The 21,405-nt window shown below is 41.0% G+C and overlaps 1 protein-coding gene and 1 long non-coding RNA gene across 2 annotated transcripts in view; one reads left to right on the forward strand and one right to left on the reverse strand.

The window, feature by feature from the left end:
- LOC116375822 (uncharacterized) overlaps positions 1-17,015 on the forward strand; it is a 29,185-nt gene extending 12,170 nt beyond the window's left edge. Inside the window, exons 2-6 of the long non-coding RNA XR_004211222.1 lie at positions 12,102-12,284; positions 12,445-13,154; positions 13,440-13,507; positions 14,001-14,297; positions 15,443-17,015. This is a non-coding gene — a long non-coding RNA (uncharacterized LOC116375822). The remainder of the gene's footprint in view (positions 1-12,101; positions 12,285-12,444; positions 13,155-13,439; positions 13,508-14,000; positions 14,298-15,442) is intronic.
- On the reverse strand, positions 2,411-16,341 carry LOC109897211 (fibronectin type III domain-containing protein 7). The gene is made up of 12 exons (XM_031833619.1): positions 16,088-16,341; positions 15,479-15,739; positions 14,520-14,777; positions 13,999-14,253; positions 13,438-13,692; positions 12,900-13,157; positions 12,462-12,719; positions 12,016-12,270; positions 11,466-11,726; positions 11,102-11,131; positions 10,902-10,939; positions 2,411-3,216 (listed from the first exon to the last, which is right to left on the reverse strand). The coding sequence occupies exons 1-11, from the start codon at positions 16,305-16,307 to the stop codon at positions 10,908-10,910; spliced, it is 2,343 nt and encodes a 780-aa protein (XP_031689479.1). The 5' UTR covers positions 16,308-16,341; the 3' UTR covers positions 2,411-3,216; positions 10,902-10,907.
- Positions 17,016-21,405: the final 4,390 nt, after the last annotated feature.

Here is a 21,405-nt window from a genome sequence, read left to right on the forward strand (position 1 = left end):
CAACCCTCCGGTTACTGGCACTGGAGATGATGAATACATTACATTATTCATTTGTTTAAAAGGTTTCATCACTTTAGAATACGCACTCTTAGGAATTATTGCGTTCATGTTTGTACAAAATGCTTATTTGCATTTGATTATGTGATTACATACATTTCAAGCTGTATGAAGAACAACACAGCATGAACATTTGGAATTGGTTGCAGCCAGGTTGTGGTTTTGAGAGCTTCAAAGTTGAGAACCCATAGGACCTTCAGAAGTGTGTCAATTTATTGGAGGAAGTATTAGAGGAAGTCCAGCCATGGTGGATTGGGAGTTGAAGGGAAGTGAGTGGTGATTGGATTGTCTGCAAGTCCATCAAGGAGTGTGGTGCTGGAAGTGAAGCATGATGGGGTTGGGCTTGGAAAGTACTTTTCTATAACAGCCTGAACTCTTTTTATCAATCTCTGAAATGATATTACAAATATCCAAACAACAAATAATTAATGTAAGAAATGTGTTTTATTGAAAGGAATATGCAACAGTTTTATACAACTCAAAAAGACATACTCCAAACAGTTTTATTCTTATGGTTCATCCTGGGAATAAATGACAGAACTCAGAGAGGGCTTACAATTAGACAGGTGGAAGATGCAATAGTGTACAACCACCACATAACATTGAGGCAATGTTATGGCAACATTGTGTGGTGGTTGTGTGTTTGTTGGGTTGCTCCTCTTGTCTAATTTGCACAATTCAACACCCATAACATACACCCAGGAGGCAGAATACTTGGGAGTAATCTTTAACTGCAGTGGGCTAAATCAGGGTCACACAGAGCGTTCCTTGGTAGTCTTAAACAAATATACTTTGAAACAAAAGTATACACCTCACATGGTTATGGGATTTTTTTTTAAACAACACCTGTACCATGGCAGATATGAGTTGGAATGCATTCAATTTTGAGTTTGCATCCCAATATAAAATTTTGTATACGGTACATTTGGAAAGTATTCAGAACGCTTCACTTTTTCTACATTTTGTTACGTTTCAGCCTTATTATAAAATTGATTAAATCGTTTTTTTCCCCTCATAAATCTATACACAATACCCTATAATAACAAAGCAAAAACAGGTTTAAAAAAATTTTATGAACATGTATACAACAATTTAAACTGAAATATCACATTTATATAAGTATTCAGACCCTTTACTCAGTACTTTGTTGAAGCACCTTTGGCAGTGACTACAGCCTAGTCTTCATGGGTATGGTGCTACAAGCTTGGCACACCTGTATTTGGGGAGTTTCTCCCATTCTTCTCTGCAGATCCTCTCAAGCTCTGTCAGGTTGGATGGGGAGCAACCATTTACCGGTCTCTCCAGAGATGTTAGATCGGGTTCAAGTCTGAGCTATGGCTGGGACACTCAAGGATATTCAGAGACTTGTCCTGAAGCCACTCCTGCGTTGTCTTGGCTGTGTGCTTACGGTCGTTGTCCTGTTGGAAGGTGAACCGTAGCCCCAGTCTGAGGTCCTGAGCGATCTGGAGCAGGTTTTCATCAAGGATCTCTCTGTACTTTGCTTCGTTCATCTTTCCCTCAATCCTGACTAGTCTCCCAATCCCTGCTGCTGAAAAACATCTCCACAGAATGCTGGGGTTGTGCCAGGTTTCCTCCAGACGTGACGCTTGGCATTCAGGCCAAAGAGTTCAATCTCATGGTCTGAGAGTCCTTTAGGTGCCTTTTGGCAAACTCCAAGCAGGCTGTCATGTGCCTTTTACTGAGGAGTGGCTTCCGTCTGGCCACTCTACCATAAAGGCCTGATTGGTGGAGTGCTGCAGAGATGGTTGTCCTTCTGGAAGGTTCTCCCATCTCCACAGAGGAACTCTGGAGCTAAATCGGTGACCATCGGGTTCTTGGTCACCTCCCTGACCAAGGCCATTCTCCCCCAATTACTCAGTTTGGCTGGGCGGCCAGCTCTAGGAAGAGGGGTTCCAAACTTCTTCCATTCAAGAATGATGGGAACACTGTATTCTTGTTGACATTCAATTCTGCAGAAATGTTTTGGTACCCTTCCCCAGATCTGTGCCTCAACACAATTCTGTCTCGAAGCTCTACAGATAATTTCTTTGAACTCATGGCTTGGTTTTTGCTCTGACATGCACGGTCAACTGTTTGACCTTATATAGACAGGTGTGTGCCTTTCCAAGTCATGTCCAACCAATTGAATTTACCACAGGTGGACTCCAATCAAGTTGTAGAAACATCTCAAGGGTGATCAATGGAAAGAGGATGTACCTGAGCCAATTTCGAGTCTCATAGCAAAGGGTCTGAATACTTATTTATTTGTAATACATTTGCAAACATTTTGAAAAACCTTTTTTAGCTTTGTCATAAAAGGAGTATTGTGTGTAGATTGATGAGGAACATTTTATTTAATCCACTTTAGAATAAGGCTGTAACGTAACAAAATGTGGAAAAAGTCAAGGGGTCTGAATACTTTCCGAATGCACTGTAAATCACAGAAGACTAAAGTATAATGAAACTGTTTGACATAGAAACACCGGATTTTCGGCTTCAAATTTCTATTAAACATATTAATAACATTCCACCCATGAAGTCATTTGGTCATTTGACTGCATGAAAGGCTACTCTACTTCAATTATTAAATGTTGTTCATCATTGTTTTTTATATTTCCAATTAATGATCGATAGTTGCCATTTGAGTTTCAGTTTTAATAACAAACATTTCAATTACTGTGCATGATGTACAATTCTGTAAACTTTTGTACAATCAATACAAATATTTAAATGTGGAACATTTCACCTCCTGAATTCTGAATACACATCTACTTTAATACATTTAATCCACATTTAGTCTGGTAACTACTTATCTTTTAAGTAGAAGTAGTAGTAGGTACTTTTTATTGCATTTTGCTGACATATATCCAAATAAAAACATTTAAATTCTTATTAAAACGATGCAATCACTTAATAAAAAAAAGTGTTAGATAAAAATAAAGCTACTTATTCAGGATGAATTTGTTGTTTAATTCAGTATATTTGTTCAGATCAGTAACTGTAGATGTTTTGTACATCCAAAAAACAGGTCTTAAACTAAACTATAATTTAGGCTGGGATATTTTGTAGAGAGGTTCACTTCCTCTTGAGGATTAGGTAGACTTGTTGGGGGAATGAGAAGCTTGTTTCTGCTCCTCCTGATATCTACGGGACTGGGAACTGTGAAAGCAGAGAAGAATAACATGAAGAAGAAAAAACATTTATTATGCATGTTAAAAGGACAATTGCACTTCCTGATTTGGCCCGGTTTTGAAGATTGCTCATTAAGTAATGATGGCGGCCATGACTGAAGCCAAACGAGAGTTGTCTTGGTGGTGTGGTTTGATGTGGGTATGTTATGTTTGGATATTGTACCCTGGCAGGTTCTGTTTGTCCCTCCTGAGTCACCATAGCAACAGCATAGCCATTTCTTTAAAATAGCCAGAATTAATTTAAGATCAATCAAAAAAGCTGTAACTAATTTAGACGTTTTAGAGGTCTTAGTAGTGCAATTTGACATCGAGCTAAGGTCTTTGGTGCAGTATTTCTGAAGTTAAAACATGTGCATGAAAAACTGGTCAGTGCACTGCTTAGCATTCTTTCGAGTCGGGAAAGTCTGGCTGCGTGCTCAGGACTGATTTCTGAGAACAATAACATGTCTACAACTTCATAATCGGCAAGCAGTAAAACTATCATAGATAAAGCACAAGCTACCCACTGTTTATCAGTACCTGAATTACTTAATAGCTAGCTAAGTTCCAACTGTTTCTCAATGAAGCTAGCAAGTAGTAGCGAGCAGGCACATTGAGCAGCCAGGCCACAATCAACTTATTAAGTCAATGGCAAATGGTGACTATACTTCAGTGCTGTTTAAAAAAAATAAAACGTTTACACTATCTATTATAGGCCTGCTGACTTTTGAAGATAGGAAATTTCACTCCAAGCTATCTTGAATGTCAATGCTCCTCCCCTAGCCGGGTCAGCACCCCTACTTCCCGCGGTTATGAATGCAACAGGTGGATAATGCAAGTGGTGGGTTAAATCACTAGTAAGCCTAGTAGGCTGTATAGCCTGTTATCACATACTGTCATAAGCAGGGATGTAGTGCTGCCATAGCGGGAGGAAGAGGTGTCACTTTTTTTCCATTTGAGAATACATGGAGCTGCATGGTAAAATAATTTATGGAAAATTAATTCTGATAAATTCGAAATAAAATATATTTAGGCCTGATTTCCACTAAAATGCCATGAAAATGATAGAACGCCAAACTAAATAAATATGTAGGCTATAGATGCCTATTGGTAGCTAGCCTAAATGACAGTCTGCTGTCATAGACTGGACCTAACATAGTAAACATAAATCCCAGAGACTCAAATTAGTTTGATATGTTGCGTTTGCTATGGTTACATAAGACAGATGGTTGCTTAAGGCAAAAACGAAAGTAGAGTGGTTGCTCGGGGTGGAAGGTGGTTGTATAAAATGAACGTCTAGCAAACAAAAGTTTAAGAGTTTGAATCTTATCATGGACGACTAGTATTTTAGCTAATTCACTTTTCAACTACTTATTACTTTTTTATGTACTTTGCAACTACTTAGCGTGTTAGATAACCCTTTCCGTAACCTTAACCCTTTTAGCTAACCCTAACCTTAACCATTTAAACTTAACCTCGCTTTCGTATCGTCTGAGATTCCCATAGATTGGAAAGCTGCCTCGGTCATCCCCCTCTTCAAAGGGGGAGACACTCTAGACCCAAACTGCTACAGACCTATATTTATCCTACCCTGCCTTTCTAAGGTCTTCGAAAGCCAAGATAACAAACAGATCACCGACCATTTCGAATCCCACCGTACCTTCTTTGCTATGCAATCTGTTTTCAGAGCTGGTCATGGGTGCAGCTCAGCTACGCTCAAGGTCCTAAACGACATCATAACCACCATCGATAAGAGACATTACAGTGCAGCAGTATTCATCGACCTGGCCAAGGCTTTCGACTCTGTCAATCACCACATTCTTATCGGCAGACTCAATAGCCTTGGTTTCTCAAATGATTGCCTCGCCAGGTTCAACTACGACTTCTCTGATAGAGTTCAGTGTGTCAAATCGGAGGGCCTATTGTCCGGACCTCTGGCAGTCTCTATGGGGGTGCCACAGGGTTCAATTCTCGGGCCGACTCTCTTCTCTGTATACATCAATGATGTATACATAAATTTTCACTGTGTGGACCAAATCCAACATAACAAGAACAACCACAGGCAGAAAACTCCACCAGGGGCTTGCTAAAACGTCTGTCCTCAAAAGAGTCTTCTACAACGCACTTGAACTCGCCCTACTGTCCGAGTACTGTCCTTACACCAACGAGATCTAGGATCCAATCCACCGCGTGTCTGCCATGAAGTTCCTAAAACTCCATAGACCCACTTGTGCAGTGAAACCCAGAACGATACGTGACCACTGCTGCCTTTCAGCACCACAATTCGAAGGCCGCTCAAATTGTTTAAAATAACCCTTAAAACCTTTTGTGACTAGGGGGCAGTATTTTCATTTTTGGAAAAATAACGTTCCCGTAGTAAACGGGATATTTTGTCAGGACAAGATGCTAGAATATGCTTATATTTGACAGCTTAGGATAGAAAACACTCTAAAGTTTCCAAAACTGTAAAAATATTGTCTGTGAGTATAACAGAACTGATATTGCAGGCGAAAGCCTGAGAAAAATCCAATCCGGAAGTGCCTCATGTTTTGAAAGCGCTGCGTTCCAATGCGTCCCTATTGAGCAGTGAATGGGCTATCAACCAGATTACTTTCCCCCCGTATTCCCCAAGGTGTCTACAGCATTGTGACGTAGTTTTACGCATTTATGTTGAAGAATACCTGTAAGCGGCTACATTGCGCAAGTGGTCACCTGATGCTCTCAGAGTGATTCTCGTGTAAAATACAGAGGTAGCCATTATTCCAATCGGTCCTACTGAAAAACCAATTGTCCCGGTGGATATATTATCGACTATATATTTGAAAAACACCTTGAGGATTGATTCTAAACAACGTTTGCCATGTGTCTCTCGATATTATGGAGCTAATTTTGAATATTTTTCGGTGTTTTCGTGACTGCAATTTCCGGGTGATTTCTCAGCCAAATGTGAAGAACAAACAAACGGAGCTATTTCGCCTACAAAAATAATATTTTTGGAAAAAAGGAACATTAGCTATCTAACTGGGAGTCTCGTGAGTGAAAACATCCAAAGCTCATCAAAGGTAAACGATTTAATTTGATTGCTTTTCTGATATCCGTGACCAAGTTACCTGCTGCTAGCTGGACAAAATGCTATGCTAGGCTATTGATAAACTTACACAAATGCTTGTCTAGCTTTGGCTGTAAAGCATATTTTGAAAATCTGAGATGACAGGGTGATTAACAAAAGGCTAAGCTGTGTCTCAATATATTTCACTTGTGATTTTCATGAATAGGAATATTTTCTAGTAATATTTATGTCCGTTGCGTTATGCTAATTAGTGTCAGTCGATGATTACGCTCCCTCATGCGGGATGGGGAGTCACTAGAGTAAGACTAGTAGGCGTAGGCCTCATCACTTATTATTATTATTATTATTACTAGCAATACAAATATGATCACTTCTCATAATGGTGCTCGCTGCTCATTTAATAAAGTTAAATCAAAGCTGAATCAGATTCTGGCAAGATCACATTATGATAAATTAGTATTTTACATAACAGATCCAAATATAATAGCATATAAGCAGGGGCACAAATTTCACTGGGGATGGGGACATGCGACCCCCCCCCCCCCCACACACACACATTCTGAAATTGCATTTTTATCCCCCCCAGTTTTATCATTGGAATGTGATATAAAACGAGGCAATGGTGTGGTTTACGAAAACACCTGTCATTTTTTATCTGAAGCTGCACATTCTTTCATTTTTTTTCTCATGCAGCCAAAACTCAACGCGCCGCAGACTTTGATTGAAACAAAATAGGCCTACAAGAAATGATAATAGTTTGTTAACTTGTTGTTGAAATGACGTCTGTGCCCAGTGGATACCTTGTCTGGGACCTGCTGTTTCAACCTTTTCTCTCTCTCTTGCTCTCACGTGTATAGAAGAGGATGTTGGAGCATTTGTCAAATTATTTGATATCAGTTATTTTGCCATGAAGTCCCTCCAGTCCCCCTCCATATCAATCACTGATTGCAAATCTTCATAGTTTGTCACCAGATCTGATTAGCGGGGTGTCTGAGGACTCCAAATCACTCCCCCTTATTGGAGACAACTTCTATAGAATTAACAATACAGTGGCAAATAGCTGTATATTGCTATAATGAAAATGTTTTGGGAACAGTTGACAATAGGTTATCCTCCAAAAAAACGATTGAATTACATAAATCTTCATAGTATGACACCAGAACCTGTTAACAGAGTGTCTGGGGATTCTAAATCACCCCCTTTATTGGCAACAATTGTATATAATTAACAGTACAGTAGCAAATAGCTGTATAGTGCTATAACGTATTTAGTTTAAATGGTACAGAAGCAAACGTTTAGATCAATCAATCAATCAAATGTATTTTATAAAGCTCTTTACAGTGCTTTACAGATACTCAGCCAAAACCCCCAAAAGAGAAAGCAATGCAGAAGCACAGTGGCTAAGAAAAACTCCCCAGAAGGCAGGAACCTAAGAACAAAACTAGAGAGGAACCAGGCTTGGAGGGGTGGCAAAGTCCTGTGGCCATTAAGGCAAGATCGTCAGTCAAGATGTTCAGAGATTACCAGTAAGGTCAAGTAATAACCAAGGCCAAGTAATAACCATAAAAACGTTGTAGTGCTGATTATTGTCTCTGAATATACTGAAATTGTCTTTAAGGCCTTCGACTGGGGCCTCCCACTCCTCTTTCTATTCTGGTTAGAGGCAGTTTTTCGCTGTTCTATGAAGGGAGTAGTACACAGCGTTGTATGAGATCTTCAGTTTCATGGCAATTTCTCGCATGGAATAGCCTTCATTTCTCAGACCAAGAATAGACTGACAAGTTTCAGAAGAAAGGGCTTTGTTTCTGGCCATTTTGAGTCTGTAATCGAACTAACAAATGCTGATGCTCCAGATACTCAACTAAAGAAGGCCCGTTTTATTGCTTCTATAATCAGCACTACAGCTTTCAGCTGTGCTAACATGATTGCAAAATGTTTTTCTAATGATCAATTAGCCTTTTAAAAGGATAAACTTGGATTAGCTAACACAACGTGCCATTGGAACACAGCAGTGATGGTTGCTGATAATGGGCCTTTGTACGCCTATGTAGATATTCCATTAAAAGTCATCCGTTTCCAGCTACAATTGTCATTTACAACATTAACAATGTTTACACGGTATCTCTGATCCATTTGATGTTATGTTAATGGACAAAAAATGTGCTTTTCTTTCAAAAACAAGGACATTTCTAAATGACCCCGAACTTTGGAACGGTAGTGTATGTGCTGTCTTTGCAATTGATGTAATCTTTTCAAACAAATATTCATTTGAAAGAATCTAAAGACTTTCACAGTGTAGGTCTGTTGTTTTAACAATGTAATAACAATTTCTAATGTTATAAGTGTCTTTAACATTCAGTAACAGTAATAATACATTTATAGCAGTGTAACAGAACTGATCTACCAAGGCACAGATGTGTTTCAAGAGCATAAACTATTTTGTTTCTGAATCCTCAGACCTCTGACTGGGAGCAGCATGGGGGACGGTGTCATCTAGCGGAATAGAAATTAAACTATTACTCAGATATTATTTAATGAAGATTACTGAACTTCCAATCATTAATTCCTTTTCAACTAATTCATATTTAGCATTGTTTTTTTAAATTCACATTTTGATGTCCCCTGATTTACATCATGTTAATTACATTTCTGTACATGTACTGAGGGCATATTTAGTTTAATTTACCCACCTTGGCAGAGCGCCTATTTACAAATAACCACCAGAACTCAACAATAAGCCTCAATAGCTCTAAAATAGCATGAAAAGTAGAGGGTAGGTAGAGCAACAGAACACATCTTAAAGCATCAATCAGCAGTAGAAACAACAGCAAAGTGGCTTCCCTGCCCCTGGTTCAGTAAAAAGGAATGGGGCTGGAGAAATTGTATCACTCAAATTCATAGACAGAGCTATGGATGCAAGGATTGACCATCAATGATATATCAATGTTATAGTTTTAACCATGTTTTGAGGCTATATTTTCTTTGTTTACATGTTCTTTGTTTACTAACATTGGAGTAAAAAAAAGCTTATATTTTGGGTTCTGATGGGGTAAGACATTTGAACTAAACTTATGAGTTATTTTCTTCTAGCCTTTTAAAACAGGCAAAATATACTACGATTTGTGAACTTGTGTTCAAGTAGAGGGAGGAATTTTATTTTGAAGCTTTTTGCATGATGTCGCTGATTTCACAGAGCTGTTCTAAGGGGACTTTTAAAGAGTCAAGTGAAAATTACACTGTGAACTCAAATGTAATGTGAAAATGTTGCCTTCCTTGCAATGTCTGTGTATGACCAGCAAAGGGAAACTGCTACTCTTAATCCCGAGAGAACCATTACAGCAATGCACTCCATAGGACTCACATTTACACCCTAAAGATATGAGTATATTTGTTGGGCCCCCATCCTACACACATTGGTCATTGTAAGGCAGGAGCGGACTGGGACCAGAAATTGTCTATGGCATTTCTAACATACCAGACCATTTTTCTCTTGAGGCACCCACACTGGACCATTTTCTCCCCTCAAGGCCTCCACACCGGACCATTTTTTCCCCTTGAGGCCTGTGTTATTAGCCAGATAATTATAATTTCAACCCCCCAAAAAACTAGTTAGACAGGCCCATTTGGCAAAACATTTGCACAAAATGCCAGATGGCCAGTCTGCTCCTGTTGTAAGGTGGAGACTTGTAGGGAGTTGGCTATCTGAGTCCGTTTTTGTAATTCTCATAATAGTGTTTTATATCAACTATCTATTTAATAGAAAGTTTAATTTTCCCTATATCGATTATGTTACTTCAACTATAGTACAGCTGTCCCTGTAAAATAACACACCCTGATCTGTTGCACCTGTCTTTGTGATTGTCTCCACCCCCCTCCAGGTGTCGCCCATCTTCCCCATTATCCCCTGTGTATTTATACCTGTGTTCTCTGTTTGTCTGTTGCCAGTTCATCTTGTTTGTCAAGTCAACCAGCGTTTTCGTTCTCTGCGCCTGCTTTTCCCAGTCTGTCTTTTTCTCGCCCTCCTGGTTTTGACCCTTGCCTGTCCTGACTCTGAGCCCGTCTGCCTGACCACTCTGCCTGCCCCTGAGCCTGCCTGCCGACCTGTACCTTTGCCCCACCTCTGGATTATTGACCTTTGCCTGCCTGCCGTCCGGTACCATTGCCCCACCTCTGGTTTACTGACCCCTGCCAGCCTTGACCTGTCTATTGCCTGCACCTGTTGGATTATTAACCTGTTGTTAATTCAACGCTGTCTGCATCCGGGTTTTACCTTCGTACCTGGTACACTGGATAGGTGCAGTGAAATGTGTATGTGACAATAAAACATATAAATACTGTATATAAAGGTCTATGGCTGAAAACCCTATTCACTCTGACAGGGTATTGACCCATAAATTCAGTTTAATAATTCCTGTTGTGCTCTGCTGTGATTCGATCTGCCACTCAAAGGCTATTTATTCCTAGAGTGTGTTCAGCTGGGATGACACGGGAGCTACCTTGGGAGATAATGGTAAATGCAGTAGTTATAGTATTATGAGTGTATGTTTGGATTGTGTACTAGGGGTGCTCTGATTCAAACTGATGAGAAATTGCATGATACATACCATCTGCTAGTCCAGACTTCTCTTTCCTCGATAGATTACTGTGGGAAAGAATATATTTGAGAAATGTTAGAGAAGTGAATACATTTTGCACTGATGCATAATTTCCCCTCCATTTTATCCCACAAAATACCATAGGCTTGAGTCTGTGAAAACCAATACTAGGCTACAGATCATTTATGAAAAAAAACTCAAAAACATACCCATTCCAACATTGCTTCCCGAGCAGGAAACTGAAATCAGACAAGAATATGTTAATCAATCAATCAAATGTATTTGTAAAGCCCTTTTTACATCAGCTGATGTCACAAAGTGCTGTACAGAAACCCAGCCTAAAACCCCAAACAGCAAGCAATGCAGGTGTAGAAGCACGGTGGCTAGGAAAAACTCCCTAGAAAGGCCAGAACCTAGGAAGAAACCTAGAGAGGATAATAATCTGGTATATGCCAATGACTTTGTAAAACCATGCTATACAAACAAAGCAAAATGAACTTGACTGAAATGTAATTTCCTTTTAGATTATGTATGTAGATCTTTCAAGTGGTATTGTGGTATTGAGTAGCCTACCTGAGTACATCCTCTGGGGGCAGAACTGGACCATGGCTCCGTCCTGGGTGAGAGGGGCCACCACTACGTTGTAGACGTCCCCACACATGATCTCCGGCACTTCACAGGTGTTGCCCCCGGGGGGAGGGGTGCAGGTGTAGTTGGACTGGCTACCAACCATCTTGGCCGTGTAGTTATGGAGACCGCCAGTGGAACGCCAGTATACACGCAGTGTGTTGTTGGCCATCCTGTACAGCTTCACGCCCGATGGACAACAAGCACCTGGGAGGGAAAGATAGTTCAGTAAGGCACTAGAGTGGCAATTGTGCAGGGCGCAATGGTATGTGGATGTTAAAATGTACTTGGCTATGATCAAACTCTGACACTCTTTTGTAACTTAGTGCTATAGAAATGAATTGTGTGTAATTCACCTAGAGTCAGTAATTCGCCTAGAACGTTTTCCATTTTTCCATTCCACTGACTCAGTGGTCCCATTGTTGCTATGATAGGTGCTTCTGTCTTTCACTCATTGGATGAGAAGCTGGGATATATTAGTCTATCTGTCACTCACTGGATGAGAAGCCATGATAGGTGCACTCAGACATGTGTCCAGTGCGGCTGATGGCCTCCATGCTGACGGTGTAGTTTGTTCCGCAGGTGATGCATCCCATCAGGCAGTGGGTGTCCAGGGTGTGGCAGCGGGCGGTGCCTTTCGGTGAGGTCAGAGAGGTCATGTAGGTGTGTGTGCCTCTCGCCATCGACCAGGTGACATTTGTCATGGCCTGAGTCACCTGTTCAACGTTAAAGGTTGCCGGGCAACAGGGTGCTAGAGGACGAATGGTAAGCACAATTGTGAGAAATGTATACTTATTTTTTTTAAATCTATCTGCAGATTGCTGAATGAACAACTTCATAAAATAATTCACCACAACATCCCCAGTAACAAGTGATACCAGTAGTCCAAACAAATGAACCAAAACCTTTCCCTTTCTCCATATAGTTTCCATGGTTCCCTACCTGTTTCCAGTGGAATACTGTAGCTGGGAAAACTGTCGCCCACGGTGGTGGTTGCTATGGCGCTGACCTCATAGACCTTGCCACAGGGCAGGTCAAGTATCTCACAGGACGTTCCTCTGGAAGTGCAGGTGTTTCTGTTGTCCTGGGCCACTACGCTCACTTTGTAGGTGGTACCTGCTCTGTTGGGAGTACTAAAGCTGACATTGACACTGGTGGTGTTGATCTGGGTCACATTCAGGATCTCTGGCATACAGGGAGCTGAGAAAGAGAAAGTGAAGGAGAGAGGAAGTGGCATGGGGAGGGTTAGCGTCACAGTGATCTTTTACCTGTGGGTGTAATGACACACATGTTTTCCCATTCATCCAAATAAACTGGTGATATGATTAGTTAGCAGACACTTTTCTATGTGGCAATTTTTCTTAAAGATGTTTGTGTTACCTGTCTCCTTAGTGTGTGATCTGCAGGTGTGGTTGCACCCTCTAATCTCATTACAGGGGATCACCACCACACTGTAGGGGCTGTTACAGGTGAGGTCGGAGAGAGCGCACACTGGTGCCGTGTCGTTACACAGGATGACCTCTGACCCTTCCACCGCCCGCGTCTCGTACACCTCAGCCCCACGCACTGCTGACCACATGATCTCCAGGGTGCCGGGGGAGGCCAGTGAGATGAACACGTCCTCGGGACAACAGGGTACTGGGGACGGACCGAGAGAGAGAGAGGGAGGAAAGAGAGAGAGACATGGAATACATTTATTTCAGTATTTATATCATTGTCAATATGAACTGACGTGGGCTATCTGAAGAACATCTATCAGCATTCATATTTATTTAGATCCCCCCCCATTCAATGAGCTGAATGAGACTTGTGTGAACGTTTTTTATTTTATTTTTTAAATAGCGTGATTTCAGAGGCACATTATGTGTGCTGGGTCTCTGGCACACCGCTAGACTGTAGAGCTAAAGCTTCTACTTACAGGTGGTGTAGTTGAGCACGGGGCCCGGTGGGCTGGATCCAGCCAGGCTGAAGGCGAACACAGTCATCAGGTAGGTGTATCCACACTGGCAGTGATAGTTACAGCTGGTGGAGCTGGTGTTGCACCTCTCCTCCTGACCATCATCCCTCTTGATGAAGGCCACGTAGGTGTCAGTGTAGGGTATGGCGTCCCACAACACAGAGCAATTACCTGCCTTGGTCTCCTCCACACGCAGAGGCTCTGGTGGGCAGGGGACTGAAGGGAAACACACGGCAGGGTGTGCAGTTATTAGATGTTCATCATATGGTTATTACATGTCTGTAATAGTGGCTAAAGGTCGAGTTATTCATGTTACTTTCAATGAATTCCTGTGTTGTTAGTACCTTACATATGCATCTCATGCGTTGATGAAATAGTAGAATGATCTCAAGTGTATCAATATGCTGTGCTTTACATAGCAGGTTTGTGTCTTCTATTACTAGATGTCACAAATCTGCCATATAACAAACAATCGATTTGTTTGCTTGATTGATTGACTGATTGATTGATATGTCTACGCACAGGTGATGAACTCCTCAGGGGCAGAAGGTATGCTGGGTCCTCCCTCGTTGATGGCTGTCACGGTGACGGTGTGTCTCTGGCCACACCCCACAGGGGCCAGGGTGCAGGTGCCGGTGGTAGAGGTACAGTTCAGCCCCTCTGAGCTGAAGGCCAGGTACTCCCCTGCCCCCTGAGATGGAGCCCAGGACACAGACAGACCGGCCTCAGAGCCCACCATCCTCACCTCCAACTCAGTGAGCACAGGGATGCATGGACCTGGAGGGTGGAGAGAGAAACAACATGAGCACACACACAATTAGGTACAGACCTAGACAAATCCTAAACGTGCTTACAAATATACTGCACAAATTGGCGCTCTTGCTTGCCATTTGCTCCACCCTATCCCTATCAGGTCTCGAAAAGGCCTCATTAACTGAAAGTTAAATAAAGCTAGATCAGGTACATTTTCTGAAGAAAATGAAACAGGGCAGTGTAACACTGAAGAGTGTACTTGCTAACCAAAAATCCCCTCTCTTCCTTACGTGTGATCTGGCAGACGGTGAAGTCGTCTCCCTGTCTTTTCTCAGGGTCCCAGGCGTTGCCTTTGATGCAATAGGTTGTCCCAGCCTCCAGGCCAGAGAAGGTCACGCTGGTGTCAGTGGTGTTTAGCTTCACCCTGCTGTCTGAGCCCTCCATGATGATGCTAATGGTGTACAGGAAAACGTGGTCCACAGGCTCCCACCCCACCACAATGGTGTCATTGCTGAGAGAGGTGGAGTTGAGCTTGGGCGCAGCAACCACTTTAGGAGAGAGACAGCAATGAGACATGTTATGTAGAGTGTGTATTTGTTTGTCTGTGTTGGGGCTGTTCATGGTTTGCCTTTTATTTGTGTGACATCATTCAGAAAGCTCTAAAGTGTATTTTCTGTTCTGTGGGATCACTTTACAATGTACTACTACATGACTGAGATTTGAGACGATCAAAATTCTCTCCCTCTCCTCTGCCTTCTAAAGAAGGTCAAACCACAACACAATAGGATGAAACTGCTGGTGGCTTGTTTTGGTACATGAAGATATCCGATAGGCTGACTAACTCAGGTCCTATTCCCAGGGTAACCAACGCAGTGTTCTCAGTTGTCAACCCAGTTAGGTAAATCTCTTTGTGTATGGAGAGGGGTCAGATATAATTACAGCGGATACCTCCCTCCTCAGGGCAGCAAGAGCATCTCACTAATAGAGGAATGTACCGGATTTGCAATACCTCATCTGAAATCAAGTTTTTAAGATCAGGTATGCAGCTACAATCCTCTTCCTGGCTTTGGCTCATTTACGTCAGCAAAGAGATCGAGTGACTTATGGTGGGGGCACTGGAGATAAAGGTTGTTACTGTTTTCCCTACCAATGACTAATTTCTTTATACCAGGCTTTCATACTCTTGTGTTTTTTTCTTTCTTTCCCCAAACAGACGGTGAATGTGAATGTGAGATACAAGGGACAATACCTGTCTTTGCTACCACAGGGAGGGAAGGCTGGCTCCTGCCTCCGCTGTTGATGGACATGACACTGAGAGTGTAGTCGGTGTAGGCCTGAAGGTTGAGCACGGTCCCAGGGGAAGAGGACACCTCGGTTTCGTAGAAGAAGGACATGTCGGCGGTCTCGGCACGCAGGATGTAGGAAGTGGCACCGGACACCTGAGTGAACTCCACGGTCATGCTCTCACTCTGTTTTGATGTTGCCATGTTGATGGTGGGCACCTCAGAAGCTACAGAAGGACAAAAAACAAGAAGAGGGAATTGTTGAAACTCACGTAAGGAGATACCCACATGGAAATGTAAGGATTGTAACCAGTTACACCACAATAATCATACCTGGTTTTATTTTTCACTATAAGCCCACTGTTATAATATACTTTATATTTCTTATGAGAGGTTGTCCCTTAACATTGCTCTCTAGATTTGATATATTCCCTTATAGCTCTGATGAGAGAGAAAAACAGAACTGGCCCTGGAGCGGTGATTAATGACAGATTGTTTACGAGATCACAACATAATGTATAGCCTATTGTTTCACCATCATCTCCTTAGGGTCACATAGGAGACACTGATTTTACCGGTGGTCTCTTCTACTTCAGCCTGGCTCAAAACATTCAGGCTGTTATCCATGGCCTCAGCCCTGATGATGTACATGTTGTTGGGGGTTAGAGAGTTGATGGAGCCCATCACAGAGTTGGCACCGAACTGGGCGAAGGCTGAGGCATCCAGGGAGTTCTTGGAGGTTGCTGTGATCTTGTAGGAACTGGCTCCTGAGCATCTGCTCCACTGCACTGTCATACTCTTAGATGTTACGGTGAATATCGACACTGTGATTTCTATATGAGGTGAGAGATAGAATCACTGTCAAATGCTGGGTTCATGTCTGGATCAAATTAGAAAATGTTATAGCACTACTATTGCATACATGTACTACAATTACATGATCATTCTAGTGTAATAATCAGGATTCTTTTAATCCACTTTCATCCGACCATTTTCTGCAGTTGAAAAATATAGACTGTTTAGGAATGTACATGTATTGTGACAAAAATATAAATGTTTTACCTGATGAAGCTGAACTCTGGAAGTAAAAACAGAAAAGGAAGTAAAAACCGTTAAAAAATATATATATAATACTTTAAGGGAATGTAAAACAAATTATATTACACAATGTTCATACCATGAGAGGTTTTATGAAATTCAAGCAATCACTTTCCTGGAATGAATGTTCCCTACTCAAGGTTAATCTTACAGTACACCTGATGACAGGTATGCCAGTCAATAAGGCAGTGTTCCCTCTAGATAGCTCATTCCTTTTCCTCCAACAGACTATTCATGTTCTTTGATGTTATTGCAATAGTAATGTATTTGAAATATATGCTATGTCCTACACAAATAGCACAGGTATAAAGAATCAAAAGTAATCCTTCTTACCTGAGAGCCTATGCCTATCAAGGCGAAAATCACCATCCAATGAATAAATCCCATTCTTTTTTTTCTTCTTGATGTTATCCTTTTCTGTTGTTTCTTGCACTCTAGGGCTTCTCTTGATTAGTTGAAAGGAGCTATTTGAGAATTGCTTCACGTTCTACGTTTATCCTTTCTTTAACACATTTCTGGTCTGTGTTGACTGAAATACCTATATGTGACCCCGCCCACTGCAGCCAATCATTGGCAGGGCCAGAACAGCTACCTGCAGGCAGGGTTGTGTTCAGTTCGCTCCAACGTTTGCTACGTTTGTATTGAATGACACATTTCCCCCAAAACGGTGCACGGGTGCGTTTCTGTTTGCTCCCGTTTGGTGGGTGTGGTGAGGTGTGGCCTGATCAATATGGGTGTGACCATATGGGTATGACATTATCTCACATTTCTTTGAGACTAACATTTCGTTTTCAGCAGTCAATCATTGGCAGGGCTAGAATTTGTATAAACCTTGCTGTCTGTCTCTCTGATATTTGCAACATTGTTTCAATATTAAAATTTGATCTCCAGCTGTCCATAGTAATGAACGTGTCGGGAGTCGGGACGAGACAGACAGGCAGGCAGAGTTTCGCAGCCAGTCGAAATCATGAATCAGCTGGCATAATTTTTATGGATATATACAAAGAAATGTAATTTGAAAAAAGGTAAAAATCGAAACGAAGTGTAGCTAGTTTGCAGTCTTTCCAGCTTCAGTTTGAAGTGATTGTGTTAGCTATGTTGTTGGCTAGCTCCTCTGAACAACAGTGTCCTTGACGAGAAAGTACATTTTCTTGCCAGGCGAAATCGCACCTCATTGGCTCATTGTTATTGATGTATCCAAATAAATGTTACAAGAAAACAGCATAAACAATTAAAAATGCAGCTACTGTTGTTATTCTGGCTGCACTGTTTGACGTGACTATAAGTTAGCCATAGTTGGTGAGCTAGCAAGCAAGGGATAAGAACATTGCCAGCCAGTTTGGCAATATAAAAATTGAACATTTCGAACAAAACAACAAGACTGAACTACTGGTTCGTGTCTCTGGCAAACGGATAGAAAACGAACGACCACCTGACTTGGGTAGCAACCCTAAATTTGTGTCGGGACTGTTTCTTGTGAAAGGATGAAATAGTATGAATAAATTCATCCACTATTTTTTTTAAATTAAAATATGTAAATCATTATTTTAATATGTTGGTAACCCATTGTATAAAAGTAATAATGCCATTTAAGTCAGTGTTTGGAAAATACAGTAAATTGGCACGGGTGTTATTAGGCCCGAGATGAAGTCGAGGGCTGGCAAAACGTGCCACTATATCCTCCAAAGACCGGCTTCTCTGGCATTATCACTTAATTATGAGTGAGATATCTCATGTGGGGATTCGCTAGGATCACCTTCTCTCGGAATAACCTTTCAAAAGCATTTGTAGGAGACAAGACAGGTAGAATGGTGAATTAGGTTGTCCCACACATCCTTTAATAGGAGGTATTTTCCCGCCTTCTGGTTATTCTCAAGCATCCTTCTCTTCCTCATGCTCTTGTGAGCAGGGGAATACGGTGAGATATCTCACCCCTAATATCAATGAAACTGGGGTTATGCAAGTAACCTTAAGTTGTCCTTCAATTATTTGTTTTGATATCTCACATGTGGGGATATGGCCAACTCCCATATCGCAAAGACATGCTCTACAAAGCAGTGTTAATTTCATCAACAACAATAGTGGGAAAAATATTAGTTAAACACCTAATTTTCTGTGGCAATTGAGAAGACTATAACTGACTATGTAGACCAAAAGAAAACTAAAAACAAAAATAATTTTTCATTTCAGTTGACTAAAATGAGACGAGAGGAAATTACCTCTGTGCCAAAAATCTGACCAGAGAGTTTTTGGCCAAGATTTGAGAGCTTTTCAGTGATAAGCACAATGAAATATTAGCAGTACAGATGCGCAGCTTTGTTCAGCAGTGGGAAGGACATGCCACACCCGGCACACACAGCCTACTTCAGCTGTTGAGTTGCGGGGAAGCAAGCGATGAGTGTAGGCAGACAGGTGCCACCCCCGCCTCCAACTATACACATTGTGCAGGTGACTCTCTTGCTTCCCCGTAGCTACACTGTTAGCCATTTTTGCAATTTTATCAGTACCTTACTGTATTAATCAACTGTATAAACTGAACACAGTAGATTACACAGTAAAATCGGAGTACAGTAAAAAAAAACATTTTTTTACAGCAACACTGCAAGACCTTTCTGTAATTCCAACAGTAAAACACTGTAAACTACTGTAAATGTGTTGCTGCCCCATTAAAATATTTGAAGGCGTGCCTTGTAAAGAGGCTATATTTGTCAAGTACCCCTGACTGCAGTGGCCAGGCTCAATGTGGATGGAATCAAACATTTGACTCCATCCAAAACGTTTGACTTTGTTTTGTCCATCTGAGGTCGTTTGCGCAAGGCACACGTTGAATACAAAAGGTATTTCATTTTTGAAGATCGTGAGAAATATTATATGAAGTGGTAACAGCAGATGTGTTGTAACACTTTTAGCTTCATGCTATATTTGAGACAAGCTGCTGATATTGTTGCAGTGAACAACAGACTTGTTATGTCATGTACTGTTAAAATTGTATTTATAAATGTTATAACGTTCTAGTTATATTATTTCATTGAGCATATATAAACATACAGTTACTACCTATCCTGATTTATAATGCTATTTACTTTCCTCATGAGAATGGACACAGACTATACCATATAGACATACTGACAAGCTGAATGTGCTTTGTACATTAAGTTATACCGGCTCCAGTAGGGAGATCAGAGACTCGGGAGACTTCTACAAGTGATTTTAACAAGTGTTTTTAAGGATGCAAATGAGAAGTTTTTATAACGTTCAAGACTTACGGCAAGGGAAAGTTCTGCAGGAGAACTAGGCACCACCATCGCCTAATTTGCTGCATGTTTTCCTTTGAAAAGGAAAATCACACAATCGGATGGGTATCCCAAAAAACATTATATCCACTAGTGATGAGAATTTCATAATTTATACATACCTCAGTGATTACATCAAGAATATATTTCAGGATGCAGAGTTTGATGTATGAATTGTGTATGTAGTGTAAAAACTGTAGGAAATAGGTCCCAAAAAGTGTCAACAATAATAAACAAGAACAAGTATGAGCAATAACAAATGTGTGCTTTGCATGCTGCAAGCACAGAAATAATAATCACTTTTCATATGTTATAACAATAGAAAATAGGACTAATATAATATACTGAATAGCCAGCATTTTACGGTCACAACAAACACCCCACAGTTGTTTGTGAAACCTTGCTTTGGTAGGCCCTGTGGTGTGAACAAGGTACCATATTCAATAAAGGAATGACATTCAAGACTTTTGGTACAGTTCAGTGGAATAATTTAAAGGAATATCTAACCTGAACATCATCCACACCAAAAGTCCTCAAAGGTCCAGGGGACAAGATCCGAACACTGTTTCTGTGAACAGTGTATGTGAAGTAAAGGAAAAGTACAATTCAACAGCTTTTTATACTCCAGCATGCATAACAGTTTTGAACACAGTTGGAACTGAATTAGCCCAAGTATGTTTCACAACATGTATGGGTGTTGCTGGACCAGAAAAAGTATTTTCGACTGCAAACACACCATTTCTCACATCAATGCACTCGCATGTCAAAGATCTTTCATTGGACACTGTTTCAAAGCAATGTGTATGCTTTCTTCGTAAATGTGTTTTGAAGTTTTTCTTATTTAACTTCAGTTTGCAGTGTGGAAAAATTACAAATGACTTTTCTTGACTTGCCATGTATGTTGGGACCAGGTGATTTCATTATTGTATATACTATGTTTAGGCTGTGTAGACTCGCTATGTGTAACTAAGGGAATGGCATCAACGATACACATTTAGAGCCAGCCAATCACAACAAGGCATACATTGAAGAAACACAGAAAATCAACGCTCAAATCGATTACACAACTGTACAAGTAAACCTAGGCTTATTGCTCAAGTAGGCAAATTTGTCCAAATAAGATTCCCTCATTGTGAGCAATTAGCTAGCTCACGTGCAAATCGGTGATAATTAACGCTATGCTAACATCGGTACGGTATTTGGTCATATAAAAATATACCACTGCACGGGTATAACATGAATATTACAAAGTACATTACGCATAATGACTCAGCCTCAGTTACTTCCATGGTTTATATTTTTATCCATGTAGGTTAGGTTAGGTTTGATTAAGATTCGCTTTCGTTGACGTTGATACCTTCGACGTTTACCTCAACTTGGGTGACCTTGAAGGAGCCGGGAAGGGTTCGGATTATAAACGTGCCCCCACAAAATATGGTATTATAGTGTATTTCAGAAATTCTACAAACCTCTACAGTGACTTACTGGCCAATTGCTGCCAG

Source organism: Oncorhynchus kisutch, linkage group LG10 (assembly GCF_002021735.2).
Source record: "Oncorhynchus kisutch isolate 150728-3 linkage group LG10, Okis_V2, whole genome shotgun sequence".
Taxonomy (NCBI): domain Eukaryota; kingdom Metazoa; phylum Chordata; class Actinopteri; order Salmoniformes; family Salmonidae; genus Oncorhynchus; species Oncorhynchus kisutch.

Excerpts from the sequence above, each read along its gene's own strand:
- LOC109897211 (XM_031833619.1), bottom strand. The coding sequence starts at position 16,307 with ATGACAGTGCAGTGGAGCAGATGCTCAGGAGCCAGTTCCTACAAGATC. Across the intron at positions 14,254-14,519 it reads CACCGTCTGCCAGATCACAC|GTCCATGCATCCCTGTGCTC; the intron begins GTAAGGAAGAGA and ends TCCACCCTCCAG. Across the intron at positions 12,271-12,461 it reads CAGTATTCCACTGGAAACAG|CACCCTGTTGCCCGGCAACC; the intron begins GTAGGGAACCAT and ends TTCGTCCTCTAG.